Genomic DNA, 26,657 nt, shown 5'->3' with positions numbered 1-26,657 from the left:
GTCTTTCCTCTGCACTCTCTAGGGGTTATATGTACCTAATAGAAAATCTTTTTGTTTGTTTGTTTTTTCTGCAAAGGCCAAGCATTTGGTGTTTACATATAGTGGTTTCACTTATGGGTATATCCAGAGAGGACATTGAGTGGCTTCTCACATCACTCTTAAGCAGAAAGAAGAACATATGGTTGAATAACACACAATCTTTACTGAGAGCTTTCAGCTCTCCTTGAAACCCAATTCATTTTTCCCTGATGATAAAGCATGCGATTTGGGCTGAAATATTTTAGAGGCCTTTTTCTTCCCTCCTTCTAAGTCTTATACACCAGTTTCTTAATTTATTTTTCATTAGATTATCATTTTCAAAATTAATGAATTAACTCAATTGCTCTTTTGATGACAGTGTTTCCCAATGATGATGGTGTTTTCTATTGAAAGATTTAAGCAGTTGATGCAAATAGACTTCCTAGTCTTTCCCCAGTGTTTCCTTCCTAACAGTCATGAAAGTGAGCTGTTTACCACTGTCCTTATGAAGAATTAAACAGTGTTGAATCTGTCCTATGTAACTTGACTACTTATAATTCACTTCTGTTTATAAAGTCCCGTAGCTGTTCCAGTGTGGTGTTCCTAATGCAGATATGCCAGCTTATAAATACTTGCAGCAATCATGAAATTATAGAAAAAATTAAGAGTGGAATTCCCATATAACGCATAGAGGACTGAGAATTTGTGGTACAATCTCTCAAGAAAAGACCCATTCATTTTTAATAGACCTTTTTTTAGCACTGCTTAGCTTTTACTTTTGAACAGAACACTGAGGGAGAATTTCCTATTTATTTAAAGTAAGATTTTTAAATAAGGACAGATTGTCATTAAAAAATTCTTTAAACTGATATATGTGCCATAATGCCTACTAATTAGTCATATAATGGTAAATCAGAAAATAAAAAGATTGAGATTAGGGCTCTACCTGTAGAGAAGGGACAACTGATACCCATTAATTTAAACCCTTAACTATGCATTTAATTCTCAACCTTTGCAGAGGGTGCCGGTGAGCAGCTGTGAGCCTCAAGGCCTCATGGTTCTGTCTAATTAGTCCTACTGAAGGCTTTCAGCCTATTCAGGAAGCCTTAATTTAGGTTGAGGGGGTTTGTTTCAAATAGCTGTTTACATAAAGTGGAAAAGTCTGTATATTGGTTGCCTTTTAGTTTTCAGAAACTATGCCTTACTTATATTTATGATACTAAAAAGGTAGTATAGCCTTGAAAACCCTATTGCAAAAAAAGTCTGCTTAAAACCTTGGGTAGTCCTTTGCAAGGATGAAAATGAACAAAGCCTCTAGTTCCTTGTATCCACCTCTCAAGTCATGTTTGCTTGCCCACCTGTGCTGTAACAGAGATGGATGTAGCTACTTGAACAGCATGAGTTTCTAGTGAGATTAATGTTAGGTGTTGGCAGTAAATGTCCCAGCCCACCTTCATCTCTCGGGAGGGGTTGAGTAAGTTCTGCATGGAGTAACCGTGGGAGGGGGGAGGGGGGAGGGAGGGAGGCAGGGCTGGAGGTAGTAATTAAAACTACTCCACTTTGTTAAAAATGAGAGGAACACGCAAATTTAGTGAACAGGTGGCTTCCATGCATAATAGGAAGTGTTACCATAATCCTGAGTAGTAGAAAGTGATACTAGTACTTGAGATTAAATTTGTTTCTTTATATGAATACAAGTAGCTTTTTTCCTCAGCATTTCTACATCCTTGTAAAATGCAGTTTAATTTGTTAGAAGGAAAACTCTAATAATCATACCTTAGAGTTTTGCAGACTGGAGAAAAATAGCTTTCCTTTGCTGAAGGAGCATATCTAATTGAATTCTTGGAATCTAGCTGCCCATTTTTTATAGGTTATTGCTGTTGTTTTTCCACTTACCTCTTTGTACTTGTGAAAAGTACTCCTAACTTGTGAAACAAGCCTTGTGCGGAGAAGTAATCTCTTTTATTAGATCTACTGATAAAGTTGCAAAAAAAGATGGGATAGTTTTTCTGGGCGCACAAACTCCTCTAAGGCTTATTAATTTCTGGCAAAACCTATTTTTCTTTGCTGTTTGAACCCCGTCCCCTGTCACATACTGATTGCTGCTAGAAGTAATAATAATAATACTAATGATGATTTCTTTCTCTTGTTTTCAAAGAGCTACTCTCCTTTATAATTTTGAGGTTTTGTCATCATTTGCATTTCTATGTGTAAACCACACAAACCTCTGCCTTGCCTGTGGTGGTGTTGTATTATGCATTATAATCTCAGATCATACAGCTCCATTCCTCTCATTTTCACTTACTGTTTTTCTTATATTTCTTGTGCAGCTCTACAGAACTCTTGAGATCTGTTTGTCTTCCCTTGCTTGTTTCTTGAATTCATCTCTGCTACTTTTGACTCAGCCTCATGGTTATGTAGCACTGTGTCTTTCTCTTACCTCTCCCCTCTCATTTATTTTACCATTTTTGACCTCTGAATATAGATCTCTATTTATGTATCAGCACTCTAATCCCTTCACCAGAACCCCTTATAACAGAAATTCAAAAGCTAGTTTAAACTAGCTATTAAAAAATAATTATAAATTAATTAATTAAAAGATATCCATTATAAAAACACACTCCTGACTTTCTTCTTTTGATCAAATAATTATATTTCTCTAACTTTTTCCTCATACTGTTAATAATAATCTTCACTCCCTTAAATCTTAACAACCATAAGGTACTGCCCATCTTGAACCTTTTTTGACATTCCATTATGAGCTTCAGTAAGCAGAGTCAACAGCATTTTTGTTTATCTGTAAAATTCTCACATTTAGCATGCTATGTAAGGTATAAACATTGTCTTCATTAATGTTCTGGATATGTCAGAATTTGCTTTTAAGGTTGAAAATTGACTAAGGTGGGCTGCATTCTTCTAGGGATTTGTTACTAATCCTTTAAAAGGCCATTTCAAATATTTGGGTTTTGTAAAGTATAAATTACTCAGACAATTATCCTCAAAATTGTGGTTCAGTACTTTTTCTTGAACAAGTTGTTAACTCGCCCCAAACCAGTGCTATTAAATATCTTCCTTGAGTGAGCTTATCATATAGGACATCTCAAAAGCTTTGTTTTAAATGTTTAAATACATTTCAGGCTCCTGAACACTTAGGCTATTAGCTACAGGTTTTCTGAAGAATTCACTATGAATATTCAGGAAAGTAGTCTGTTAGCATCTCTCTTTACCATTTCTTTTGTTAGTAAAAACCTGACTTGATAAAGTATGCTTTTTCTTTTTCTCCTTTTAATTTTATATATAGAGATGTTAAATATAATTTTCGTGCTTGAAGAGTGAAGTTAGTGTCTACAGAGTGCTTTGAAACTTAGATTTTTCTGTAACTATTTCCTTTGAGTGGTTTTTTTACTCACACATTGTGTTTTAGTATAAAATGAGATAGAGACACTAAAAGCCACATTGCTAACTGCATTTTTATATATATATGTAGCTGTGTATATACTGTAGAATCTTCTTTTATCAAGAAGGCATGCTGTTACGTTGAGAAAATTGAGAGGATAGTTCAGCAATCTTCTAGAGATTGTAAAGTAAAAATGAAAGTCCTTTGTACTTTTCTCAGTTCCATTTATACCCATATGTTTTGTTTGGCAGAGTGTCAAACTGCTAGCTGGGGGAGTACCGCTCATAGCAGGTACCACGGTCTGCCTTTCCCTTCACTCTTCCTATGGGTAACATTCAGCCTGTTGGCTGAAACATCTCCCCATGCTCAGCTATGAGATCATGGAGAAATTTCACTGAGCTGCTTGTTTGTACTTCTCCACTGTGTAAAAGGGTGATGTTTTCTACCACAATCACTTTAACATAGCTCTTACAGTGAACCAATTTTTCTTCTGTACAGATCTTTAGTATTTGGATAACTGAGAAATTTTACAGTGTGCATTGGTAGAGGAGGAGTATATGGAACTGAGCAATTCCCTGTGTGGCTTTTTTCTTGGCATCTTCCAGAGATCTGTTCTCATAACATGTCTCAGAGCTCAAAGTGTGAGAACTCTGGATGCAAATATGTAGGTGATCAAGATTACTTAAGGTTTATGTAAGAGTAAATACACAAGCCTGATTAATGGCATTTCTCTAGGCCCTGTTTTTAGGAAACTTAGTGGTAGCCACTGAATGATACTAAAGTCTTCACTGTGGTTGTATTCAGGTTGTTGTACCATTTTCACTACAGCCAGAACTCAAATGCAGTTGGGAAGGTATAGGAGCGGCAGAGATGGTGGTTGAAATTTTTTATGATTTTTCACTCGATTTTCAGCATTCATGCTCTGGGATGGGAGATCAGACCACAGATGATAACGGCAGCATTAATTCTTCATCCCTCAGAGAAAAACTCACTGCGTGATGTTCTCCTGGGCCCATACTATTGTACATTTAAGGAAGTCCTGGGACATGGCTTTTTATGTGTAATGCCATTTATCTGCAGTGGGATTCAATGTTAGCGTTGTAAAGTTATGCTTTATGCAAAGGAGTAAGTAGAAACAATTGTAAAAGAAAAGAGCATGTGAAAGATCTCTGATTTTCAGTTTGAATTTGGAACCAAAGAAACCTTTGAAGAAACAAGAAACAAACCCAGTGGACTTTCTGGCCTGTTGAGGGACAAGAAATTCAAATACAGTCAAAGGGAAAACATTGCACAGTTGATCAGAAAAAGATGATTTTGATGGCATTGATAGGTGGAAGTTTATTTTAGGTGAAAGTTTGTTTGCTGTTTTGACATGTCTTTATACTGGTGAAAAATAGCAATAGAAAGATATCTTCAGTCATCATGCAGTGAATGTCATGTTGATTGCTATGCCAAGTAACTCATGGCTTTTTAGTACAAGAATGAGCTGAAATATATTTTGAGGAGTATGCAATTAATCTGCATTTACAGGGGAAGGTACAATATTTCACAGGTTCTCTGAAAATACTGTATTGGTTCTAGCTTATTGCTGCAAACAGAATAATCTCTCACTGAGTCATTGACATGCCAGTGTCCAGCACTAGCAGTGTTCTTATAAGTTCAACAGATGTTTAATTTCTAAACCAGTGGGATCATAGTTCCTTTTTCTCCTCCTCTCGGGAGGAGATATTTATTGCTTTCCCCTGAGAGCATGTTATCTTTTATGCTTTTCCGACTCATTTACTTATCTTCATATTTGAATAAAAGTGTGTTTTGGAAAGAGGGTAGGGATAGACTGCTTTTAAATAAGTCGTTATTTGATTTTATTTTTTTTTAAACTATTAATTATAAAATATTTTAATTTATACTGATCCATACATTTTATGTAATTGTAAACAACTCATTGAAAACAGTTTTTAATTTGGATTTAAGTTTCTATTCTTCCTTATGCAGCTAAAATATGAGTATTGTGTTACTGCAGTAATAAATTGTAACTGAAATTACCTGGCGTTTTTGTAATTGTCCAAACTTAATGTTGTACAAAAAGTCAAATTGATTTAAATGGAGTGAAAGAAAGCTGTTTTAATACAAATTGTTAACACATTAAAATCACAATAGAAGTAAGGAGACTGAACTACTTAATAGTAATACCTTTTAATTCCATTGTTAATCTTTTCTAAGTTATGAGCTCTGAATAATTAAATTCAAACTTATTCCTGAGTTGAGATAACCCTCCTTTTAATACCTAACATTTGGATTCATGAGGGCAGTTTTGATATTTCATTCACCCTTGCATCTGAAACAAATTTATAATTGTCTTAAAAAGTAGGAATTTGGATAGGTGTTTTGGATCCTCATATTTCTCTTCAAATCTATTTTGGAAACAAGAATAAATTGCAATATCACTTGTGTGAGATGCACCAAAATTGGCACAGGCATAAGGCTAGGAATGCTGTTGACTGTGGTGGTGTAATAGTGGGCTTCTGTTGCAGAGTTGAGGAGTGTTGCCTGATATGTTGCCTGATACAGCTGAGAAGAGAAAACCCTTGGCCCTATTGAGAATTGCTGTTTCTCTAGCTTCCCAGTAGCCCAGTGGAAATGAGGATCCTTTTTCCCTTCTCTCAGCATCTCTCAGACATTTGAACATGCAGTTGATCAATATCAGATTCAGTCTCACACTGAATCTGGAATTGGAAATTAATTAGAAGTTCGTATTCCTTAGCACAGTAGGAGGTGGCTTTGAAAAGTCTGGAAAAACGTGGGGGCAAACCATCTGACGTAATATGAAGAGAATATATTACATTTGTTTTCATGACTAAATGATTTTAAAAAAGAACAACCCAAAAAGCATGTCTTTAGATATTTTTTTATGAATGAGTATGATCATCCAGATGGATACTTTGTTTTATTTGTTTGTCCACGTAGATAAAACTGTGGAGTAAAATAGCCTAGTGTGCTGTAATCATTTCACAAATAGGTGAAATCTTTGACACTGATGACAGACAAACCTCAAGGTGAAGTACAGTTTTTCTGCATCACTATGTCAGACATCTGAATTATCAACATAGAATATATATTAAAATAAATTATGTAACATATTATAGATTATGTCAGTATATTAATAGAATAATACTTTATATGATGTATCTATATAATTTTGAGTCCTAGGCATTTTCACTAAATTGGCAGTTCCTTTGGTTCCTTCAGTGCAGCTCTGAGTCCTACTTTGGTTTTGATGCACTATCATTGTTTTTCTCCAAGTTCTGTTTTCCTGTCCCAAATGGCAAACCAGTGGTTCACAGCCAATGAGATACTCTTCCTGTCTGGTGTAAAACATGATTGAGGACAAGGTTTGAAGATGGAGAGGAGAGCCTGACTGTCTTCTTTGTTTCCTGATTCTCTCTCCCTCCCTCACTGCTCAATAGAAAAGCAAGCCCTGGAAATGGCAATTCTCATGTGACTCACACCAACTCTGTCCCCACACCTTCCCATTTACTGTGTCTGTTTTTTTTTTCTTCTCAGGTGTGCCAGTGAAGCTGCTAATAACAGATCAGAGCTCTCAGGCCTTCCTTTGTAGGGAACACGATCTGTCAGGGAAGAAAAAGGCAGCAGTGATTGCTCTGAGCTGTCCCAGATCTTCCTACCATGTCCCAACTCCTCTGTTTAACCAGTGATCATTTCTAGTATCTTCTCAGCTCTGTTATCCACAAAATTAGCCAATTATAATCAAATCCTATCGCTTTAGTGTAGTTCAAGTATCTGTTTCCCTAGTGGTCTTCCAGTCACTCTTTACTTTGGCTCTACCTAATATATACAGCTTTTTCATAATCCTGTGCCACCTCTTTTTCCCCAGCCATGCTTTTTACACTCTTGACTGCCATTCCAGGGTCTGTGCAGAATTCACTATGTCACAGTCTTCTCTGTGTTCCCCCTGTACGTGCCTGACCCCATTGCTTCACTCATCCTGCAATTTAGCATGATCATCTCCAGGCAGTTTGTCATTGCCAGGTTGTCACATCCAAATCACCAAAGAAAAGCGTGCCTTCAGATGCATCTCAGCCGTTCTCTGTCTTGTTGTTGTGCACTTCTTCTCAATATCATCCCAGTGTAGAAAATATCTCCCAGCATTACTCCAGCCATTTCAAAGACAAAATGAGTAATGAAGTAGGCTTTATTACCATTGTGTTTTGTTTTGGTTTTTTTCTTGAATATAGTGTGATTGCTCACTGGGTCATAGTTGGTTTTGCATTATTCATGAAAATATTCTGTAATTTCATTAATGTTTTCTTTAAGGGAAAAAGCTATTCCCAACTTAGCAATTTGGTGTGGGATATTGTAATTTTTATTGAGTGAGGTTTGGTTTCAAAAGTCGTTTGAAAAGTGGATACTGCTATCTCAGGCTATTCCAGTATCCACTTAAGTCAAGTGAGATAAATACCAGAAAGCAGAACTGAGGGAAAGAAAAAATAAAACTCAACACTTTTACACTGGGAACGTTACCTACTGCCTGAGGTTTTATGTAAATGTCAGCATCTCACATAGCTCAATATAAATATTATTATTTTAAATTTATATTCTAGCTAATTTAATGAATAATCAGGTCAGGTCTTATTTATGCTAACTGCTGGACAAACCAGTAGCATGTGTTCATGTAACAAAGATTGACTGTAAAGCTATGTCTCTTGAAAATAAACGGTTTGTTCAAGAGCACTTTTGAAGAGTTGTATTTAATTTGGGGTTAAGAAACTAAAGCATGACTCTAGCTGTTGCTGCTTTCAGCTTCTTTGTTAAAAGTGATTATTTCAGAGAGCTCGTCTCTCAGCATCTCCTGGGAAATATATCTTTAGGTATTAAAACAAAGACTCAGTGTTAGTATCTGTGCAGTACAGTACCTGCCAATATTTTTTTTTTTTTCATTCCCACCAGGCAGAGTATTTAAATAACTGTAAGATGCTGTACATCTTTCCAGAAGTCTTTTTGCCTAAAAATTTATGGCTTTTTCTGACCTAATCATGTATGTCCAGAATTACTGCAGAATAAGGAACAGAAACAAACTGTTTAAGCCAATGTGATGTATTAATGTTTTTTTATTTTTCTCCCTTGTTTATTTAGCTTATTGCTATAATACTTCTAACTCCTGTTCAGTTGTCCAGGACATGAGTATTGTCTAAATTGAATGTCTATAGCTTCCAACATTTGGATTACATCTTCTCCCACTATAAGAGCCAGGGACAAGATCAGTCTGGATTTAAGGCATTTTTTAGTACAGGTCCCATTTAATCTCTTGTTTCAGAGAGACAGACAGACGTGTCTTAAAACTCCAGGCTCTCTGTGGTTATTCTAGTTTTTTTCCAGTCATAAGTGTACAGTAAATTATTGGTTTCTGACATCTCCTGGTAGTGTGGTAGCCATGACAGAAACGTAATTCCAATTCATGGTGTCTTAGCAACATAAAATACTTCAAGGTTATCTTTTGAAGTGGGGAAAATGTTTTGTGGGTGCCTACAACTTAAGTTTAAAAGCCATGGCCCACAAAATTTCTTTTTATATCTTATAATCAGACTTTGTATTTAAAGTACAACTTGCTTTACCCAAAAATACCCCTTAGTAACAGAAATAATGAAAAAGAATGTTTATTAATAATTTCATCTCTCATTAGCAGCAGGAAGTCCAACAGCAATTAAAGGAGGGAAACAAAAAAATTCCTTGACATAATGGTGTAAACTGAAAAAAGAACAACTTCTTTTTCAGGGAATATGGTAGTGGTTTCATAGTAGGAATGATCAGTTAGTGTTTGGTGCTTTTCTTTTTAGTTACATCTTGCTCACCTGTTTTCCATTGTGTGCTTAGAAAAAGAAATGGAGATGTTACTCTTCTTTGGAAACACGTAGGGGAATTGCAGGTTCTATTGATCCGAAGTGAGAGCCTTGCTTGTCACATTTTATGGTATCTAAGTTATTGGAAAGAACTGGACCTATTCCCAGATCAGTATTTGGAACCATTAAACACATCTTAAATGCATTTCAATAAACCTGTAGTCCTGGGTGGGCATTAATCAACTGATGTAACAGTGCTGTATGTTCCAAATATTCATTTTTCTCCTTAGTGTATAAATACTGGCTCACTTACAGGACTGTAACACCTCCATCATCTGACATTTTTGTTCATAAAGGTGGCATCCTTTTAAAGTAGTTACGGAAATGTTCACAGTTATGACTGTGTGAAGTAATGGCAGGAATTAGGTAAAAAGTATAACTTTATTTTGTTCTAGACTATATGTTCAACACTTAGAGGTGAACAGCTGTTGTAAATAAAACTCTCTATGCAAAGACCTACTTTCTGAGTCCAAAGTGATACAATGACCAATGCTATTCTCAAAACAGTGTTTCAGAATTATCAGTTAAATTTAGTTTTGGCTCTTGGGCTTTATGCCAAAGTAGAGTTAAAAAAAATTAAATTTCTGTTCTTAGGCAGTTTACTGTTTTGGGAAAATCCAAATAGGCACAGCATTACTAGCTTCATTAATTACTTCATGTCTTTGGTTATGGAGGGAAGACTGCAGCACCTGTAAAGGAATTTTCAAAATAGTTGCTTTTTAATATGCACTATTCTTGCAGGCTACAAGGCTCAGGAAATCAGATGTTTTATTTAGGCTGAACAAGGGTAGTATACGAAGAATAGGAATATTCAAAAATTGGAGAACTTGAGAGAAAGTAAGTGAATGGGGTAAGATCTCTGTGGGTCTTCCTTGTTCTGCTTTTCCTTGAAAATTATTTGTTGTCTGTGAGAACAGGTAAACCCAATACATTAGGTTAGCTGCATGTTTTGGGGCAGAAAAGCCACTTTCAGAAAAATACTTTGATTTTTTTTTTCCTTTTAGTTATTTTCCCCCCTGTAACACGATGTGACATTACTTTGCAGTGTGTGTTTGAAATAGCATTCAAGTCTTCTTGCCTCTTAAGTGTGTATCGTTTGGGTTTTCCATGTTCAAAAAGGATGAACTCAAACCAGATTTAAGACAAGGAAAAGGTTGTGAGCGCATGTTATGGGGGAAAAACCAGATGAGATTAGTTTGTTGACTTCTAACAGCAACAAGAACACAAAATCCAAGAGGATAGTAAAAAAGGAAGAGGTTGCAATCTGCGTGTCAAAGGGATAAAATCCCAAGAAGTGTGTGGAGAGCTCTGAATTAACGGGCAACTCAAGCACAGGAAGAATGAGGCACTTACTATTCAGGGATATGTTTAACCTGAGGATTAAAGAAAGATTTCTAACCACTAGAGCAAGAGAGTTACAGAACATCTTTCCAGTCAGCATAAAAAAACCGACAAAAAATATGCCTCACTTTCTCTAAAGTTTCTGAAAGTGTTTAAGTTGTATGTAGTAGAGACATTGGGGAATTGGGAACGCTTTTATGTTCTGATGTAATATAATTGTTTGCAAGAATCACCCAACACTGATTTTAAACCTGTGGTTTGGTTTTGTTAGCATTTTACTAATAACATTGATAGCAATTAGGCCTGTTACTCAGCTCTTATGTTACAGTGTAAAGCGTTTCAGTAAAAGAAAAGAGAGGAAATCTTGTGCTTTGAAAATCAGTGTTAAATGCTGTACTTGTCAAATGGAAAAGAAATGGAGCCAAGTGTACACTGGCTTTCTGGCACTTGGCTAAAGACACACTCTGTCATGCAGCATTTTTATAGGACATGTGATAAAATACTATTTAGGTATATAGACCTTGGGAAATCAGGTTTTCCATATCCATCTGAGCTGAAGTTTAGATTGATGGTAGATATGGTCTTGATTTTTAACTGTCTTAAGCTGCATGGCTCAAGTTTGAGGCACTTGGTTCCAGTAGCACGGAACTTTTTTGTTTTCCCCCTAAAGGAGAACAGCCCGTTGTTTGTACCCCTGATACCAGCAACTTTATAATTTAAAGACATTCTCTGCTATTTTTCAATACATTATTTTTGTATATGCTACCAACAGGAAGTTTTAAGGCGGGAATAAAGGCAAATCTTGCCCCTATGAGTTTAATATTCATCTAATGCTAGCTTTCTTTGAATCTTCACATCTGTTTATTTCAGTGTTTGAATTCTTGTAAAAATAGTTGTGGCATAGTCCAAGAAACTGGAAACATGATTTCACATAATTGTTCTTTTAAGTAGCAGCATGAAACAATTAGTATGGCATAGTTTAATTGGTAGCATCCTGTTGACTTTTTATGAAAGACTTGAATTATAATAAAAGCAGAGAACACAAGTTGGTTAATTCCTATAACCCAGTGCTGTCATCTTTGGGGGAAAGAAAAAGCAGCTCTGTTGTATATTTAATGGCAGATCCAGTGTGTAATAGGTGTTCTGCTTCTATTTTTTTTACCAAACATCCCCTTGGGAAGGATTTTTGACAGGAAAATTACAGGATTGGTGCCCACTGTAAGATTTATGTTGATAATTGAGGCTGCTGCTTCTCAATAAAACATAAATGCAGCTTAAATAACTAGGCTAAAAGGAAAGAAAGATTTTAAAAGTAAAAATGTGTAGATACGTAGAAAGATTATAACTTGGTTGTCAAGGCCATCATACTCCTGAGGCAGTTGTCACTAAATCTGTGGTTAATTCTTACTATGTGCCAGTCAACTACTCATGCTACTTTTGTCCGTTTCTGCTTTAAGAAGTTAGAAGAAATTTTCTAGAGAAATGTTACTTTATAAAATATTAGGATAAAAAAAAAAAATTAATGGGCATTTCTGTTATTCTAACTCCTCTAATGTTACTCTGCTAAGAAATTCAAAAAGTATATGAGCATTCCTGGAGTTTCCTGAGGACTTCTTTCCCCCCAAGAGTTTTGAGTGTCAGTTTTCAAGAAAGTTTAGAGGTCAGTCTTTAAGCTTTCATTCTGTACAGTATCTGAAGTTAGTGTACAGTCACTTGAATGTCAGTATGGAAAGTATGGAAAGTGTGCATTACAGTATGTCCAAACCTGGTATTTCATTTATTTGTGGTCTGGGCCAGGCTGAGAGAAACAATAGGAGGCTTGTACTATATTGTGTGCTGGTTGGCTAGGATTATCTGTGAAAATACAAACGTGATGCATACTAGCATGTGCACAGACTTTGTTTTCTAAAACAGTTCTTAGCTCTATTTAAACATTTTACATTGAACTTGGCTTTTTATATTTCCAGAGTGACTTATAACGATTGATTTTAGATCTCTAATCCTTTGTTTCTGTGCCTTTCCTTGTGAGTTATACAAGTGAGTAAAAGTATAAACAAAATAAGGTTTTTATCCTTGTTAAGCATTTTTGCCTTGGAAAGAGAGATCTAAAATCAGTCACCCCAATTGTGAGGGCAGCATTATTGCATGAGGGGCTTGTCACAAAAGCTATGTGAAAGTTCAGGATAAGTAGACACAAATATAGTTTGCAATGACTGAGATGTGCTCTCAGGGAAAACAGAAGTGAATTAGAGGGTGTTTTAGCTACTGCAAAAGAGCAGTGCTGGTTGGCACAATTTTCTTTTCTTGTACTTTTAGCTCTCCTCTCACTGGATTTGGCCTGTGCCCTGCCTCTAGGAGGTGCAGCTCAAAATCTCAGAGTCATACACAGGGCTGGGCTGCACAGTGGTGTGTAGCCAGCAAAAGGATTCAGGAATTTCCTGGCTTCTGTTCTGTCTGCCCGTACTTTAGTTTTCATGTTTCAGGTTGTTCTTGAAGGTAAAAGTAAATGTCAAATATAATTACTTGTTTGCTTTAGGTACTACAAAATCTTGCAACATTACGAATATCCAAACCGAAATCTGCAAATCAGATAAAAGATAAAATATTTCTTATAATTTATGAATATAGTCCTAAGTACAATACTACTTACATTTCTTTCCTCAAAGTACTAAAGAGTAGGTTTATTGCTGTTTGAGTTATTTTGTATTTAATGATCAGTAATGTTCATATAAAACTCTTTTACTGCATACAGAATACAAACCTATTTCAATGTAGTCAAGCCATATTGCCAGAGATTTGGGAATGTGTGGTTAGTGCTAGCTGATTAGTGTAACATTTAATTTGCATTGATTATCTTGAGGTGAAAGAAATGTGAAATAAAATTCAGATGAAAATCCTACATTTTAGAATATTTTAATTTATATTTTATATATATATATGAAATATATATTATACACACACATATAGTATGTATTGAAAACAGAGCTGTCTCTGGGACTCTCTATTCCTTGTCTCCTTCCCTTTTTCCATATCATTTATGGTCTATTAACCTGCAGTGAATAGATCTTGTATTTCTTTCTGGTGCTTCATAGCTGTTCAAAACCCATGTTATCAATGTTAATAAAGAATCCTGGCATCTAAAATTTTAACAATCAGGAATTAATGACTCAAGAGACTGATTTTATCCATGACAAAGTTGTGTATCAAGAAAGAGAGAAATAAGGAAAATGGTAATTTGAAATTGAGTCAACAATTTAAAACCCTGAAAGTTTTGGTAGCTGCTTATTCCTAATTTGGAATTCTTGGGCACCCAGTTGGTTGCCATGTTCTTCTGTGGTATACATCTGTCCAGACTATTATAGGTTTTTTCATGCAAATTGTCAGCTTGCAGTTTGGATTGGTTTGAAATTGAATACTTTTCTAGAAGAATATCTTGTTTGCTTGTAACTTTTACCCCTGATACTGTTGTCTCGTGTTGTATCAGAGTTCTAGACTGGAGACAGTAAAAATTTTTATGATGTAAAACACTTTAATTTTCCCTGACACAAGAGGCGTAAGAAGTACTCAGGCACTCCATGCATTTGTGCCGCTGTGGTACTGCTTAACAAGTGACTAGGAAGAGCTGATAGTGCAAGTAAAACAAAGCAGCTTTGTGGGTGCTGGAGATGTTAGACTTACTCTGCAGACATTGCATGAATTAATGGGCTTTCCAAAAGGCTGAATGATGTTGACTATGACTTTGTGTTATGAATTACAGCAGTACCAGTTTTGCTGGTAGAGGTGGTCTGATGTCTGTAGAGTATCTGTAGGACTAGTATTTCATAACTATGTATACAAATACATGTATGTATAAATTTATATACATGAACAGATCAATATAAAAATGGATGTGATTTAGGAGCATGGCAGTTTAGTTCACTAATACATGTGGCCTGTTAAAAAAATGGTTTTGAATGTATTCACTTGGGAGAACCTTGCACACAATGAAGTGCATTAAGGGGTTTTTTTTTCACTTTAAGATGATGTTAATAGGTGTTCATATTAAATCCTGTTCTATGGTGTAATGGTTAAGTAGTTTTATTGCAAAACACAGTGACTGTACCTGGCAACAATCTCCTAAGATAACTTTGCCGTTTTATCTTGCAGGCTCCCGTCTTCGGCAAGAAGATTTCCCACCTCGAATTGTAGAACACCCTTCTGATCTAATTGTTTCCAAAGGAGAACCGGCAACTTTAAACTGTAAAGCAGAAGGAAGGCCGACCCCCACCATTGAGTGGTACAAGGGAGGGGAAAGAGTAGAAACGGACAAGGATGATCCGCGCTCCCACCGCATGCTGCTGCCTAGCGGATCTTTATTTTTCTTACGCATAGTCCATGGGCGCAAGAGTAGGCCAGATGAAGGGGTCTACGTCTGTGTGGCGAGGAATTACCTTGGGGAAGCTGTAAGTCATAATGCATCGCTGGAGGTGGCAAGTAAGTGTATCTTTTTTTTTCACTCTTTGGTAACAGCTGCTTGCTTGATGTTATCTGAAGAAAAAAAAAAAGTGTGAGCTGCCTCTGAGGCATTTACTTAGAAGCAATGAAGGAATTATATGGTTAATTATTATTATTATTACAGAGATAGGAAAACAGAAAAATAGTCAGAAGAGGTATCATATCACTTTAGAAATTTAGACATTTCTGTGCGTTCTCACTACTTTTATGCTTCCGTGCAATTATGATTACTTACTGTTTGTTAGATTTTGTATACTTAATTTCAATTTATAGATTTTTTTTTTTTTATGTTTGTCTCCAGATAACCGTGCAAAATGCAATGTGTAACAGAAGGCAGGATAGCCAGGATTTGATCTAATAGGGTACATTTGAAATTGTTGTTGCACAAACACTAGAAAAAATAATGGCAGATTTAGAAACACTTTTTTTTTTCCTGTAAAAGAAGTTGCCCACAAATTATACCTCCATTTCGAAGTATTTGGCCAACGGAAGGAGCAGTCAAGTATGTTCACATCACTTTGTAATGCTTATCTCTTCCTGTATACCCTTTAAACTGTACTTATTTTAGAGGAAGAGAGCGTACATGAAAGCATTTTAAGCATTCATATGGAGGGCCAAGTGTAGGTCAAAAAATATAAATTTTTGGGTACTGAAGTATGAGAGGAAACCTTGCAATTCAAAAGTTAGGTATCTATTTTAAGTTGCTTTTACAGGCTTCCTTTTTAATCTGTAGCAATTCATCATTTGGTGTCGTGTTGAAGAGCTAGCATAGAACTGCGTGAGTCGCTCTCTGAAAACACTGATCTCTCTTTTGACTAAACAATGCATGTTGTTAACTAGCTCTGATGAGGCTTCTAACTTTTAGATAGATAAGTTAAATGCCACTGTTGGTATATAACTGTAGAAGAAGGGCAAGATTTTCACAACTCTCACAGAAGGGAAAGGAAGTAAGCTATAAATTTGTGCATTTACTTGACCCCTTTGCCTAGTCTCGCTCACATTCACAGACAATCCCAAGGTCTTTCATAATTCTTACACCAGAAGGATCTTGAGCATCACATATAATACAGTAAATACACATGGTTAAGAACTATGACTCTGCTGTTTCTTTGTTATTGCTTTTAGTGATAAAAATAATCAGTGTGTGGCTAGCTGGAAATGTGCTTATCCAGTAAACGTATAACCTGTTAAAATAATCTGTTGATTGGTTACTCCCAAATGTTATATCCAGTATCTTGTAGGTGTAATTTTGAGTGGGTGTTAATGTTTAAGAGACATTGATATTTATCTAATTTCTGCTGTTTACTTTATAACACTGCTCATTGATTCTTAAAATGTGTTTTAATGTTCTGACCATGCAGCAAAGCAGCATGGACAGTTGTGCTTATTTCATGTTCTTGTGGTTTGTGATGTACCTTGAAGTAACGTTCGACATGCATGTAGTGTTTCTGTGTCTTACATAATTTTTCATCAGAATCCAGAAACATGAGGTAGGCTTCAGTGGTTGGTACACTATGGCAGACATCAATTCAGCTGGTATATAGTTGCTCAATACGTGAGTCGCCCCTGCCTCAAGTCATCTTCATGTGATTCTAGTAGAGTCTAGCTGACAGGGTCTGAATGCAAAACATTGGTATTGCCACAAATGTTTTGTTAAGAGCCTCTGCCAACACTTAGATAAAAAAATGAAGGATTAGTATCTTCTTAAAGGGGTTCAAATGTACATCATCTAACAATAGTATAGCATTATACTGTTAATCCAGCTCAAAATTGCCCTCGTACTGAGGGCTGGTGTCAGAAAAGAAACACCAACAATGCTATAAGGGGAAAAAAAAAAAATAATCACGATCTGTATTTGGAAATAAGATTTGTAGGTGTAATGGTATACAGTTTTAATTGTATACCAGGAGAATATAGACAAAGAATTTTAACAGAAAAGGTTATGATTTTAATAGAAAAGGTAGTGATGTGGCAGTGCAAAAGCACCACAACACTTAAAATAGCACAGAAGAGGTGAGGAACAAGGGAAGACTTGAAGGCTGGTGGAATAAATTTGCATTAAATTAAAAATCTGTGCATTATAGCTGTAACGCTATTGTCATTATGAACTGTAGCTACATTCACAGTAGATTGCTGCAAATCAGCAAACTGTTTTGATTAGCTCCTCAGTACACCTGTTTTGAGAACCACAGCATTTACATTTGTATACATGTAGTCATATACAATTGCTGTTTTAGAAGTCCTTGTGTTATAGTTTAATTTTTGTATGTTTACAGAGTAAAATTGCCTTTATTTGGTTTCCATTTACACAGTACAGAAGATCATTTAGAGTACTCTTTTGGTTATATGCTTTGATGCTGCAATTTTAACAAAAAACTTTTGTGAAACATAGGAAACAGAAGTGTGATTTGCACTGTAATGGCTAGCTCTTACTGGAAGAAGCAGCTCCTGTCTGCACCGGTTTGTTTCATAACATGATAGAGAATTTATCACAACATTTTCTTCCATCCACAACCTCTTACAGTAACAACTTCAATTAGGTGATGTTCCTTCACTGTTCAATGGATGTTGTAGACGTGACTTAAGATTCAGGTTAATACTAAAAATGAATTTTCGTGTCTGTTATTGCTTCATGCAGATCAATTTTTTTTTTTAAGCAGTTCCAATGCTCGTCTCTGAGATAGTCCACAAAGAGAACTTGTTGCCTATGTAATAAGGTGGGCATCTTCTTTAAGTATGCTGTGCATAGGTTCTTCAGTTGGAAAGAAGGAAATGTAGAGGAGTTTCAAATGTACAAAAATTTCAGAAGTGCACTATATTAAAAGGTGTTTTATCTTCTTAAATGCCTGTGTATTTTAAGAACTTTAAAAATAGCTTTAGATGTGATTGCCACAATGGGGGAGAGCAAAATCCTAAACCATAAAATTGCAGAGAGAGTTTTCTCTCTGCTTTGCCCCTTTCTGTTCATCAGCATTTCTTTGGTGACTTGACTGAGGTGTACATGCCATTTTATCCAAAGGATGCTGCATTTTCTTCCACTGATATGTATCTTAGTCATGAGAGTGTTAGTCCTCAATACCATTGAACATGATCTAAATGCCGGTTAGTATCAGCAAATTGAATTAAGTTGCTTATTCAATCTCTGCCTCTTGTGGCCCTTCCTAAATTTTTTAAGATCCCATGTGTCTACTCATAGCATTGATGATTTGTTATATTGTCTCCTGGTTTTGTATATATATATAAAAATATTTTTTGCAGCTATATTTCCTGCAGTTTCTGTGGTTATTTCCTTGAAACCATCTCCGTCCCTAGAAAAAGCCTTAAAAACAAGATGATCCTTCTGGCTGGTGAAGTGGTATCTTTCTTAAATCTATGAAACAAGTACTTGAACCCCCACTGACTATATTCTGTTTGATTATGTTTCAGGGACTGTAACTTCCCTAGTCAAATAGCTAGCCACTTGATATTTCAAGAATTAAAATCTCTTAGACCCTTTAGAGACCAGTAAAACTATTCTAAGCTACACAGCCATGTGCAAAGTAGCTCTGTAATTTAATATTACATGACATTTTCTGTGTAATTTAGATCTGTAAGATCTTCATAAATGGGAAGGATATAAATTTGCCTAAATAGGAACTCACTAGAAAGCTGAATTACAAGTCAATTAAATAAAAGATGTAACTCCTGTTTAATTGGGGGATTTTGACTGGTTTCATCTGTGTTTGAAACGTTATTCCCACAAAATTTCTGAAATGGAGACTTGCTGTATGTGTTCAAACTTAATTTGCAGCAGAATGAGGTTTCAGTAGGGTAGCCCAGAAAGGGTGTGTGATGGGATAATCGGATAACAGTCTGTAGTCATCCTACAAGTCCATTTGCCTTCCTCTTCTTGACTTCCTGAACTCACCCTTTTGATCACTGTGGACCTACTTAAATTAGCTCCATGTTTTGTTTTTGAGGAATGTAACTGGTTTTGGATTACTGCCTACCAGTGACACATTCTCCGGTGGTGAAAGGTCCTAAAGAACATGAAAAAGGGCATGTGCCTGTCAGAATGAAACTGGGTAATTCTCTCTAAATGTCAGTTTTTACAGCTGGGATCACAAAATGAAACCATGCTTGATCCTCAGAGTAAGGGCTGGATACTGTTTTGGGTATCACATAAACAGTTGGGAAACAGAAGTCATTTTTCACAGTAGAGAAATAGAAGCAGTTTTGGAAAAGTGCAAAGATATATCATTAGCAGACTGGAAGGTGGCTGCAGCTACTTCATATGCTTTAATCTCTCAGGATTGTCTGCTGAACGGATGCACCTGATCAAGACCAAATTCAGTTATTGGTGTGTGATAGTTTGATTCAGTGTTTAATTTTTTGTCTGGTTTTCTGTCAGCTACTTCCTTTTGAGGAAAATTGTATCTCTGAATCTCAGGGGTCTCTGTTATATAGCATTATGTAGAAACCTACTTGTGTCAATAGTGGCAACAATAGCTGCAGCAGTATGTTAATCTGTCTTTCTCTACTCTAAAGTTTTTGAGAATGTTAAGAAAAATCAAATGCAAATGAAGTTAGTTATGTTTGCTGGTCAGTGGCTTTGTGAATCTTTATTTCAAATCATGTTTCTCTGAGAGAAAATTACCTTGGTTTTGCCATGAAAGTTCTAGGGTAACTTTTATCACAATGCTCCTATTTTCCAATGATAGATGGATTTGCTTCTCAAGAGCAATGCTTTTGCAAAAGGATTTGTAAAGTACATACACGTGTATGTTACCTCTAACCTCAGTAACAGGATATTTTACACTAAGTAAGCTGCTGTGTATAAAAGTTTGCACACATTTGTTTTCCATTTATAATGTATAATACTCCAAATACTATCTACATCAGATCCCAGGAACATCCCAGTTATAGACGTGCTATGCTGTGACTTTAAAAACAAACAAACAAACAAAAAACTTGACATAGCACAGGATTGATATGAAAGATGAGTTAACAGCTCTTTCTGCTCTGTGGTTCTAAAACAGTGATACCCTTCTCACAATGAAAAATCGTGTTTATGTATTGTTTTCATTGTATGTTCAGTCTGTGTGGTGTTAGGCTACATTAGCAAACTTGCCCTTCCGACTGCCATTGTACAGCATCAAAGTTTTAAGCCAAGCTGAAATCAATGAACAAATTTGCAGATTCTGTTACTTGAGCTGTTAATGTCTTGCTGATAAACAAGTGACTTAATTCGAATACTTATATGCATATATAACAAAGACAAATCAGTTTTACAAGAATCTCACAAACGTCCTACGTACATATAAAAAAAAAAAAATAGTGAAGCTATACCATTACTTACCACAGCCAATGGCATTACCAAAAGTTGCTTGAGGCGTAGAAGATTTTAATGTTGCTAATGCATCTTTAAACTTACCATTTATCAATGGTAGGTTTACCTTGAACCTGACACTTTCAATGCTTGTTGCAGCTGCGTAGTAAGCCTGGATTATTACAGGCTGCTTCTGAAGCATATTTTACCAAAAACGTAACATCATTTAGGAGAAAATTTTGCAATGAGATTGAAGTTGCATGCAAATCTGCTACTTTTTATAATGTAGTTATTGCTGTTTGAGGAAAGCAAGAACAATTATTTTAGCAACTTTTACAAGTTTGTGTATTTTACTTTCCTCTGCCATTACAGTCAGTTGAACAACACTGAGGGTTTGAATGTCAATGTAGTACTTTAAGTCCCCTGCCTAATTTTCGAAGATGCATAAAGCCTTATTTTTACTCTTTTTAGATACTAATTTTCTTTTACTACCAACTCCCTGGTAACTGTGGAACTGAAGTCATTTATTAGTACTACTAGGAAATCCCACTAAATGCCACTGCTAGGAAAACTAGTTGTCCTAATGAGACTTAAAAATGAAGGAGAAAATGTGGAGAAACTAAAAAATAATTTCTTTGAAACTTACTGTCATATTTCTAGGTGCTAATGTGTGTGTTTGCATGCACATGCACTCTCTTAAGCATAGCAGTATTGCATCTCAGAAAGTTTGAGAAGTGAACCTTGTACTTTTTTCTTTCTATTTTTTTCATTAGGTGAAAATGTTGTTGTCACATACTGAGTTAGACCTAATGAGAATAGCAGATGCTTTACAAACCTCCCATATTTTAAAGGCAGCTTACCCAGTTGTGTTTACTTTCACCTATAAAAGTAGAGTGAAAGATAAGGAATTTCTTTGTCCCATTAAATCTCTATAACAAAATAGAGAAGTTTTATGTTCATATTTTATATAAATATTCCTGCTCTCTACACCTTCCTTAACTTCTAATATGAATCAACCAAACCCAGAAGGAGATAGGGAAGTGAGGCTGCACAGAAATCCAGCAGGGCAGCAAATGGAAACGCTTAAATATTATGGCTCCTACAGTACTCAGGTTTAATCATATTATTATTACCATTATATTCCTAGTTCAGGTTTAGAAAAAATGGTCTTCCGTGGCTGTCCTGACAGCCCTCTATGACTGTCCTATTAGTGACTGAAATAGAATTTCAGTCTGAACTCATAGCATGGTACAAACAGAAAAAAATATTTCAGGAGATTCCAAATGAGAGCAAAAATTGCAAGAGTGATCTCCTCTACTGGGTGCAAATAAGCCATAATTTCAGATTGTCTTCAAATTGGGTTGTCCTGACATGTGAAGGCAATGTGTTCAGTCTATGTGTTCATGTTCTTTATGAACAGAACTTAACTTCATGCAAGCAATCCGCATGTGACCCATGTCAAGTTTCAGAGAAGGTGGCTGCATTACTTTAAGATGGTTTTATTCGATGAAATCAAGATCTGAAATCTGGTGTTTCCCACCGAATTAGACTATTTCCTTTTCTTTCCCCTCAGCCCTTGCCATGTTGTAATGAGTTTTTAGAGAAGAGGTATATTTATGACTGGGGAATTTGGCATGATTCTTTCATGTTGAGCTTTGTCATCACTGTAACATAATCTTCAGTACATACTAGATGACCATTCTAGTTCTAAAAATGCTTTGTTGTGGTTTTAAAATGATTTAAAAGGAATAAAAAATGTCATACAGTCAGTGTAGGTGTCTTGTGGTTAAAAACACTTCATGTTCCTTTGAATTAAAAGAAAAAGAGTTAACCATCCTGTGGAGAGGATGGTTTCATCATCAATGTCACTAGTTGTCATTGGTAAAATGAAATAGCCTCCGATGTTCCGAAATGCCTTTGGCAGATGAAGAAAAGGTTGCTACAGGATCTAAAGATCAGTGATGACTTTCCTGTACTTCATTTTCCTGTGTTAGGCAGAATGTGAACTGTTCAATTAGCTGCAAAATTCTTTCTCACTTTCCCTTAATTTTAGGCAAGATAAGGTCTCTCTGAGTTATTGTTTGCATTATTAGCTGCAAGTTACGCAGTACTGTCAAAATTCAAACCACTTTATTTTTATATATGTTCTGTGTTTTAAATTATACCTTATGTGCAATGTGTGTTAAAAGAATCGGGCAAACAGGTTACTCCCTTCGTCAGTTGCATGCCAATGAATAAACCAGTTTGGATATGTATCAGAATTTCCATAATTTGAGGCATCCATGGCCTCAGACTGAATTGTGCCCTTTTTAACCAATCAGTGCATTCTTCATTGAAGAGAGGAACTAAATATAGTGTTGGCAGTATATTGTCATAGGAGGCCATATCATTTTAGCATTGAGTGAACCTCAGAACAGTTCTGTTTATTTGCTGTCGTGATCCACAGATCTATGTAAGTGACTGTGCTCAACAGTGGTACATATGGGATAATGCTGTTACATTTTCTGTGCTTCCAAGAGCTACCTCCTTTACTGTATTTTCACATTTCTTAGTAAAAAAACTTTAAGAATTTTGTTGTTTAAAGCTGTGCTATTTACCAATTCATACCTCATCAGATCAGGGAAAAAATGCCCTCAACGTTTGTTGACTACCTTTCAGTGTTTCTTATGGTATCGTTAGTTCTAGTATGATCTTTTTGACTTGGGGAGGGCAGCCCCTGACACTTGTTGGTGGAATGTTGCTACTACAGCCATGAGCCGTACCGCCACTTTATTAAAAGGTTTATTAACTCAATTTTAACTCACAATTATTCTGTTTGCTCTGCATCCTCTTGGCAGTGGGCCAGTAGACACATGCTATGGTGCATGCTGCAGCTTCCATTTAGTGCTTGATAAACGTGAGAAGAAATCGTATTTAGTTATCAATAGTTTGATGACATACAGTAACTCAAACTACATTTCTTCTAGAAGTATTAATGTATTTAAAATTCTTTCCAATCTAGTGATGACAGAAATAATTTCTATGTACAAAGTGCACATAAATTAAGACTCCTTTGGCTTTAAAGGCATTGCCTCCATGCCGATTGTTTGAGATCAAATCTGTTATATGGGATCTGAAACAAACACTCCTGTAGTGAAGATAGCTAAGATTTAGTTGGTCAGCTGGGGACTCACTTAGCATAACATGTATTCATGCCAACTCAAAAGCAGGTCTTATTTGTTTATCTATTTTATTTTATACTTCTATTGCTTTTTACTTCCACTGTGGGTTCTGGAGCTTCTTTCTGAACTTTTGTCAGCAGCAGTGAAGATGTCACAGTAAACTCTTGGGGAGGGGGTCTTCCCTCCATTTGTAGGCGCTGAGGATGAATGATAGGTTTCAGAGTATGCTGGTACAGAGGTTCCTACTAGTAAGAACTGACTTGCTGCACTCACATGCTGTATATAGTACTTTGCAGCAAGATACAATGAAAGCCTGTGTATGGCAAACATGTGCTGTTTAGGTTGGTTACAGTTTTATTTGGCAAAGTCTCATAAAAGTTATGGATGGTTTCTGTTTCAAGTACACAGTTAGTTTTAAGTTATCACAAAAGGGCTTTCTTTTTTGAGTTTTTCATTTATTGTTTTGATCAAAGACTAGGTTTCTTCAAGCAAATGTCCACTTGCAGGGGCAGTGGAGGAGACAAAAAGAAGAGTTACTTTTTTTAGTATGGCTTGGTGAAGTTTTGATGATTCAGTTTTGCCTGCATTCATGAAATAAATGAATAAAATAAGGAGTGTGTCTTATCAGAGTTACTGAATGTTCATGCTGTAGAGAGTGTTACTAGGTTAATTTATGCATTGAGGAATAAAATGATGTACAGATTTAAAACACAAAAAACAACAGAAAACCAAAACACCAAAGCTTGACTGGACATGCCATAACTTAAATATGTTTCCTAATTGACAGTTTGGTATGGTAGAACTTAATTTTGTAGTTTTGTCTAAGTCTGTTCTTAAAGAAAAATTGTATGTGTATTATCTAAATATATTTGGGAATATGTAAGAGTAATTTTTAATGTATCTGAAGGTTGCGTAGTCCACAGTTGTAAGATCAGTGTTTTAGGATTTTGGCTCTTCCATGGAGATGTTTGGGAGCCTGTTTATATCTTTCATACTAGATCTGAAGTGCTAAGGTTCAACGTAGTTTGGAAGCAGACTGAGGACTTACATTGAGGATGTGTGTCAACATATTGGAGCATTATAGCTAAATCTGTACTCAAAGCAGTTCACAGGTCAGTGTTATTGTTAGTGGATAACAATGATACTGATACAACAAATGAAAGCTTTTTCTAGATGCTGATACATGACAGACTTACATACAACTACTGTAAAAACAGAGCATGTAAATAAAAAAATTCCTATTCAATACAATTTTCTACTCCTGCCAAGGTCAGGGCAAAATAATAGGGTACGTGAGCACTTTGTCTGACCCAAGAAAGCTGTTCTTACATGTTTATGTCTTCCCAGAAACTATGCAGAACAGAAGAATTTAGGTTGCCTTTAGCCAACAGAGTTCTTGATCAGTTATGATATTGTGACTATACATATTATTCTTAAACTGATGAGTAATTTAGGATGTTATGGTGGCCATGCTGGGATGGACAATCAAGCAAATTATGCTTTTTGTAGTCTTGCCAGAAATTGCTGTGCAGCTCAGCAAATTCATAAATCAAAGAATGTGGTGACAGTCTTTCTGTGGAATGGTGGCTCTGTTGGGTAGAAGATTATCTGAAACCTTGAACCAAAACTGGAGAAGTTGGTTGTTAGAACAAGGTGGAAGCTATGCCTTGCAGATTTAGACTCATTGGTCATTAGTTTGGGGGGGGGGGGGGGAAATTAAAATTGTTCAGGTTTAAAGGGCCCTACCTCTCTAAGCATGAGATAGATGTGCAAGTCATTTTCCTGAGTCCAACCAATACAGTGAATTGATACCAAAGCTCTCCTTAGTTTTGCTGTTGCTATTCAGAAGTCTGTGGAAGACAATTCAGACTGTTAACATAAAGTATAAATACCAATAAAGGCAGGCATCCTAGTTATATGAAGAAGGAAATGGAGGTTTTGATACCACAGTCTGTTTTCAGTCTCTGCTGTGTACTCTCCTTCCCTTCCCATGGTGTTAGGCGACATGCTGTTTGATACGTCTCAAGCCTTTATGCCCTGTGTGCTGTGAAAGATGGAGCCTCAAACAGAATTCAGAGGGAACTCCATGGTGGAAGTTATCAAATTAATTGGGACCATTGGCTGTCTCCTCTTTTTTCTGGTTGGTGAGTTTCCTCTAGTCCAAGGGAGTTTTTATATGCCATTTTCCCAGTTTCTGCTTTAAACTCTTCGTCTTTCTTCCTCTACCTACCCCCCACCCCCCAGACATCTTGGTAGAACTAGATGAAGTGAAGGAGATCATTCCTATTTTTCTAAGTGTTTACATTTCCTAGATGACGATATAAAACATGTAAGCAAAAGGATATAGGCAAAAGAATGAAGTCAGACAAACAAAATGCTGCCTAGTAATCCTTATATATTGGTGGTTCTGATGCTTTTTTCCCCAATAACACATTTTAAAACATGTTTTCCTGAAGTACTGAAAGACTTAACTCCTGAGCTAAATTTGGAGATAAATTTGCATTGTGCCAATACCATTTTGTGTATGAATTAAGAACCTTTGGCAAATACTTCATATTGATGCGATATTTATTATTATTGTTGTTGTTATTGTTGTTATTATTTTGAATCATCATTCCCCAGAAAACAAGTATCAGCTGTGTTTAAAATTGTGAAGAAATTTATTTTTTTTTTACTGTCATCACATTAAAAACTTTCTTAAAAATCATACTGCTGACAAAGACAGATTTGCATCTTTGTGTCTGTGAGCTGTTTTGATGAGAACTGTCTGACCTAACTTGCATCCTGTATGTAAATTGATTTCAGCTGATTGCTTTGAATTTGAAAGAAATTTAATTTGAAAACTGCCCTGTTCCACTCCCTGCGGTAGTAGATGCTTCTCTACGTCATCTGTTAAGCAGTGCATAGTCACATATGGCTGTTCCTCTCCTATTTAAACTGTTTTCTCCAGAGAAAGAGAAATTCCCTTTAGACCAGACAGACATCTGCTGACTCTCTCCTACTAGCAAAGCAACTGAAAAGAT

General features: G+C 36.0%; 1 protein-coding gene across 1 annotated transcript in view; it reads left to right on the top strand.

Annotated features, from left to right (window-relative positions):
- Positions 1 to 26,657, top strand: part of ROBO1 (roundabout guidance receptor 1) — a 328,596-nt gene that overhangs the window by 30,436 nt on the left and 271,503 nt on the right. The window contains exon 2 of the mRNA XM_075033941.1: positions 14,818 to 15,144. Coding sequence (XP_074890042.1) covers positions 14,818 to 15,144 — 327 coding nt within the window. The remainder of the gene's footprint in view (positions 1 to 14,817; positions 15,145 to 26,657) is intronic.

The sequence above is a fragment of the Buteo buteo genome, chromosome 8, assembly GCF_964188355.1.
Source record: "Buteo buteo chromosome 8, bButBut1.hap1.1, whole genome shotgun sequence".
NCBI classification, from domain to species: domain Eukaryota; kingdom Metazoa; phylum Chordata; class Aves; order Accipitriformes; family Accipitridae; genus Buteo; species Buteo buteo.
This window is presented reverse-complemented; position numbering and strand designations above follow the sequence as displayed.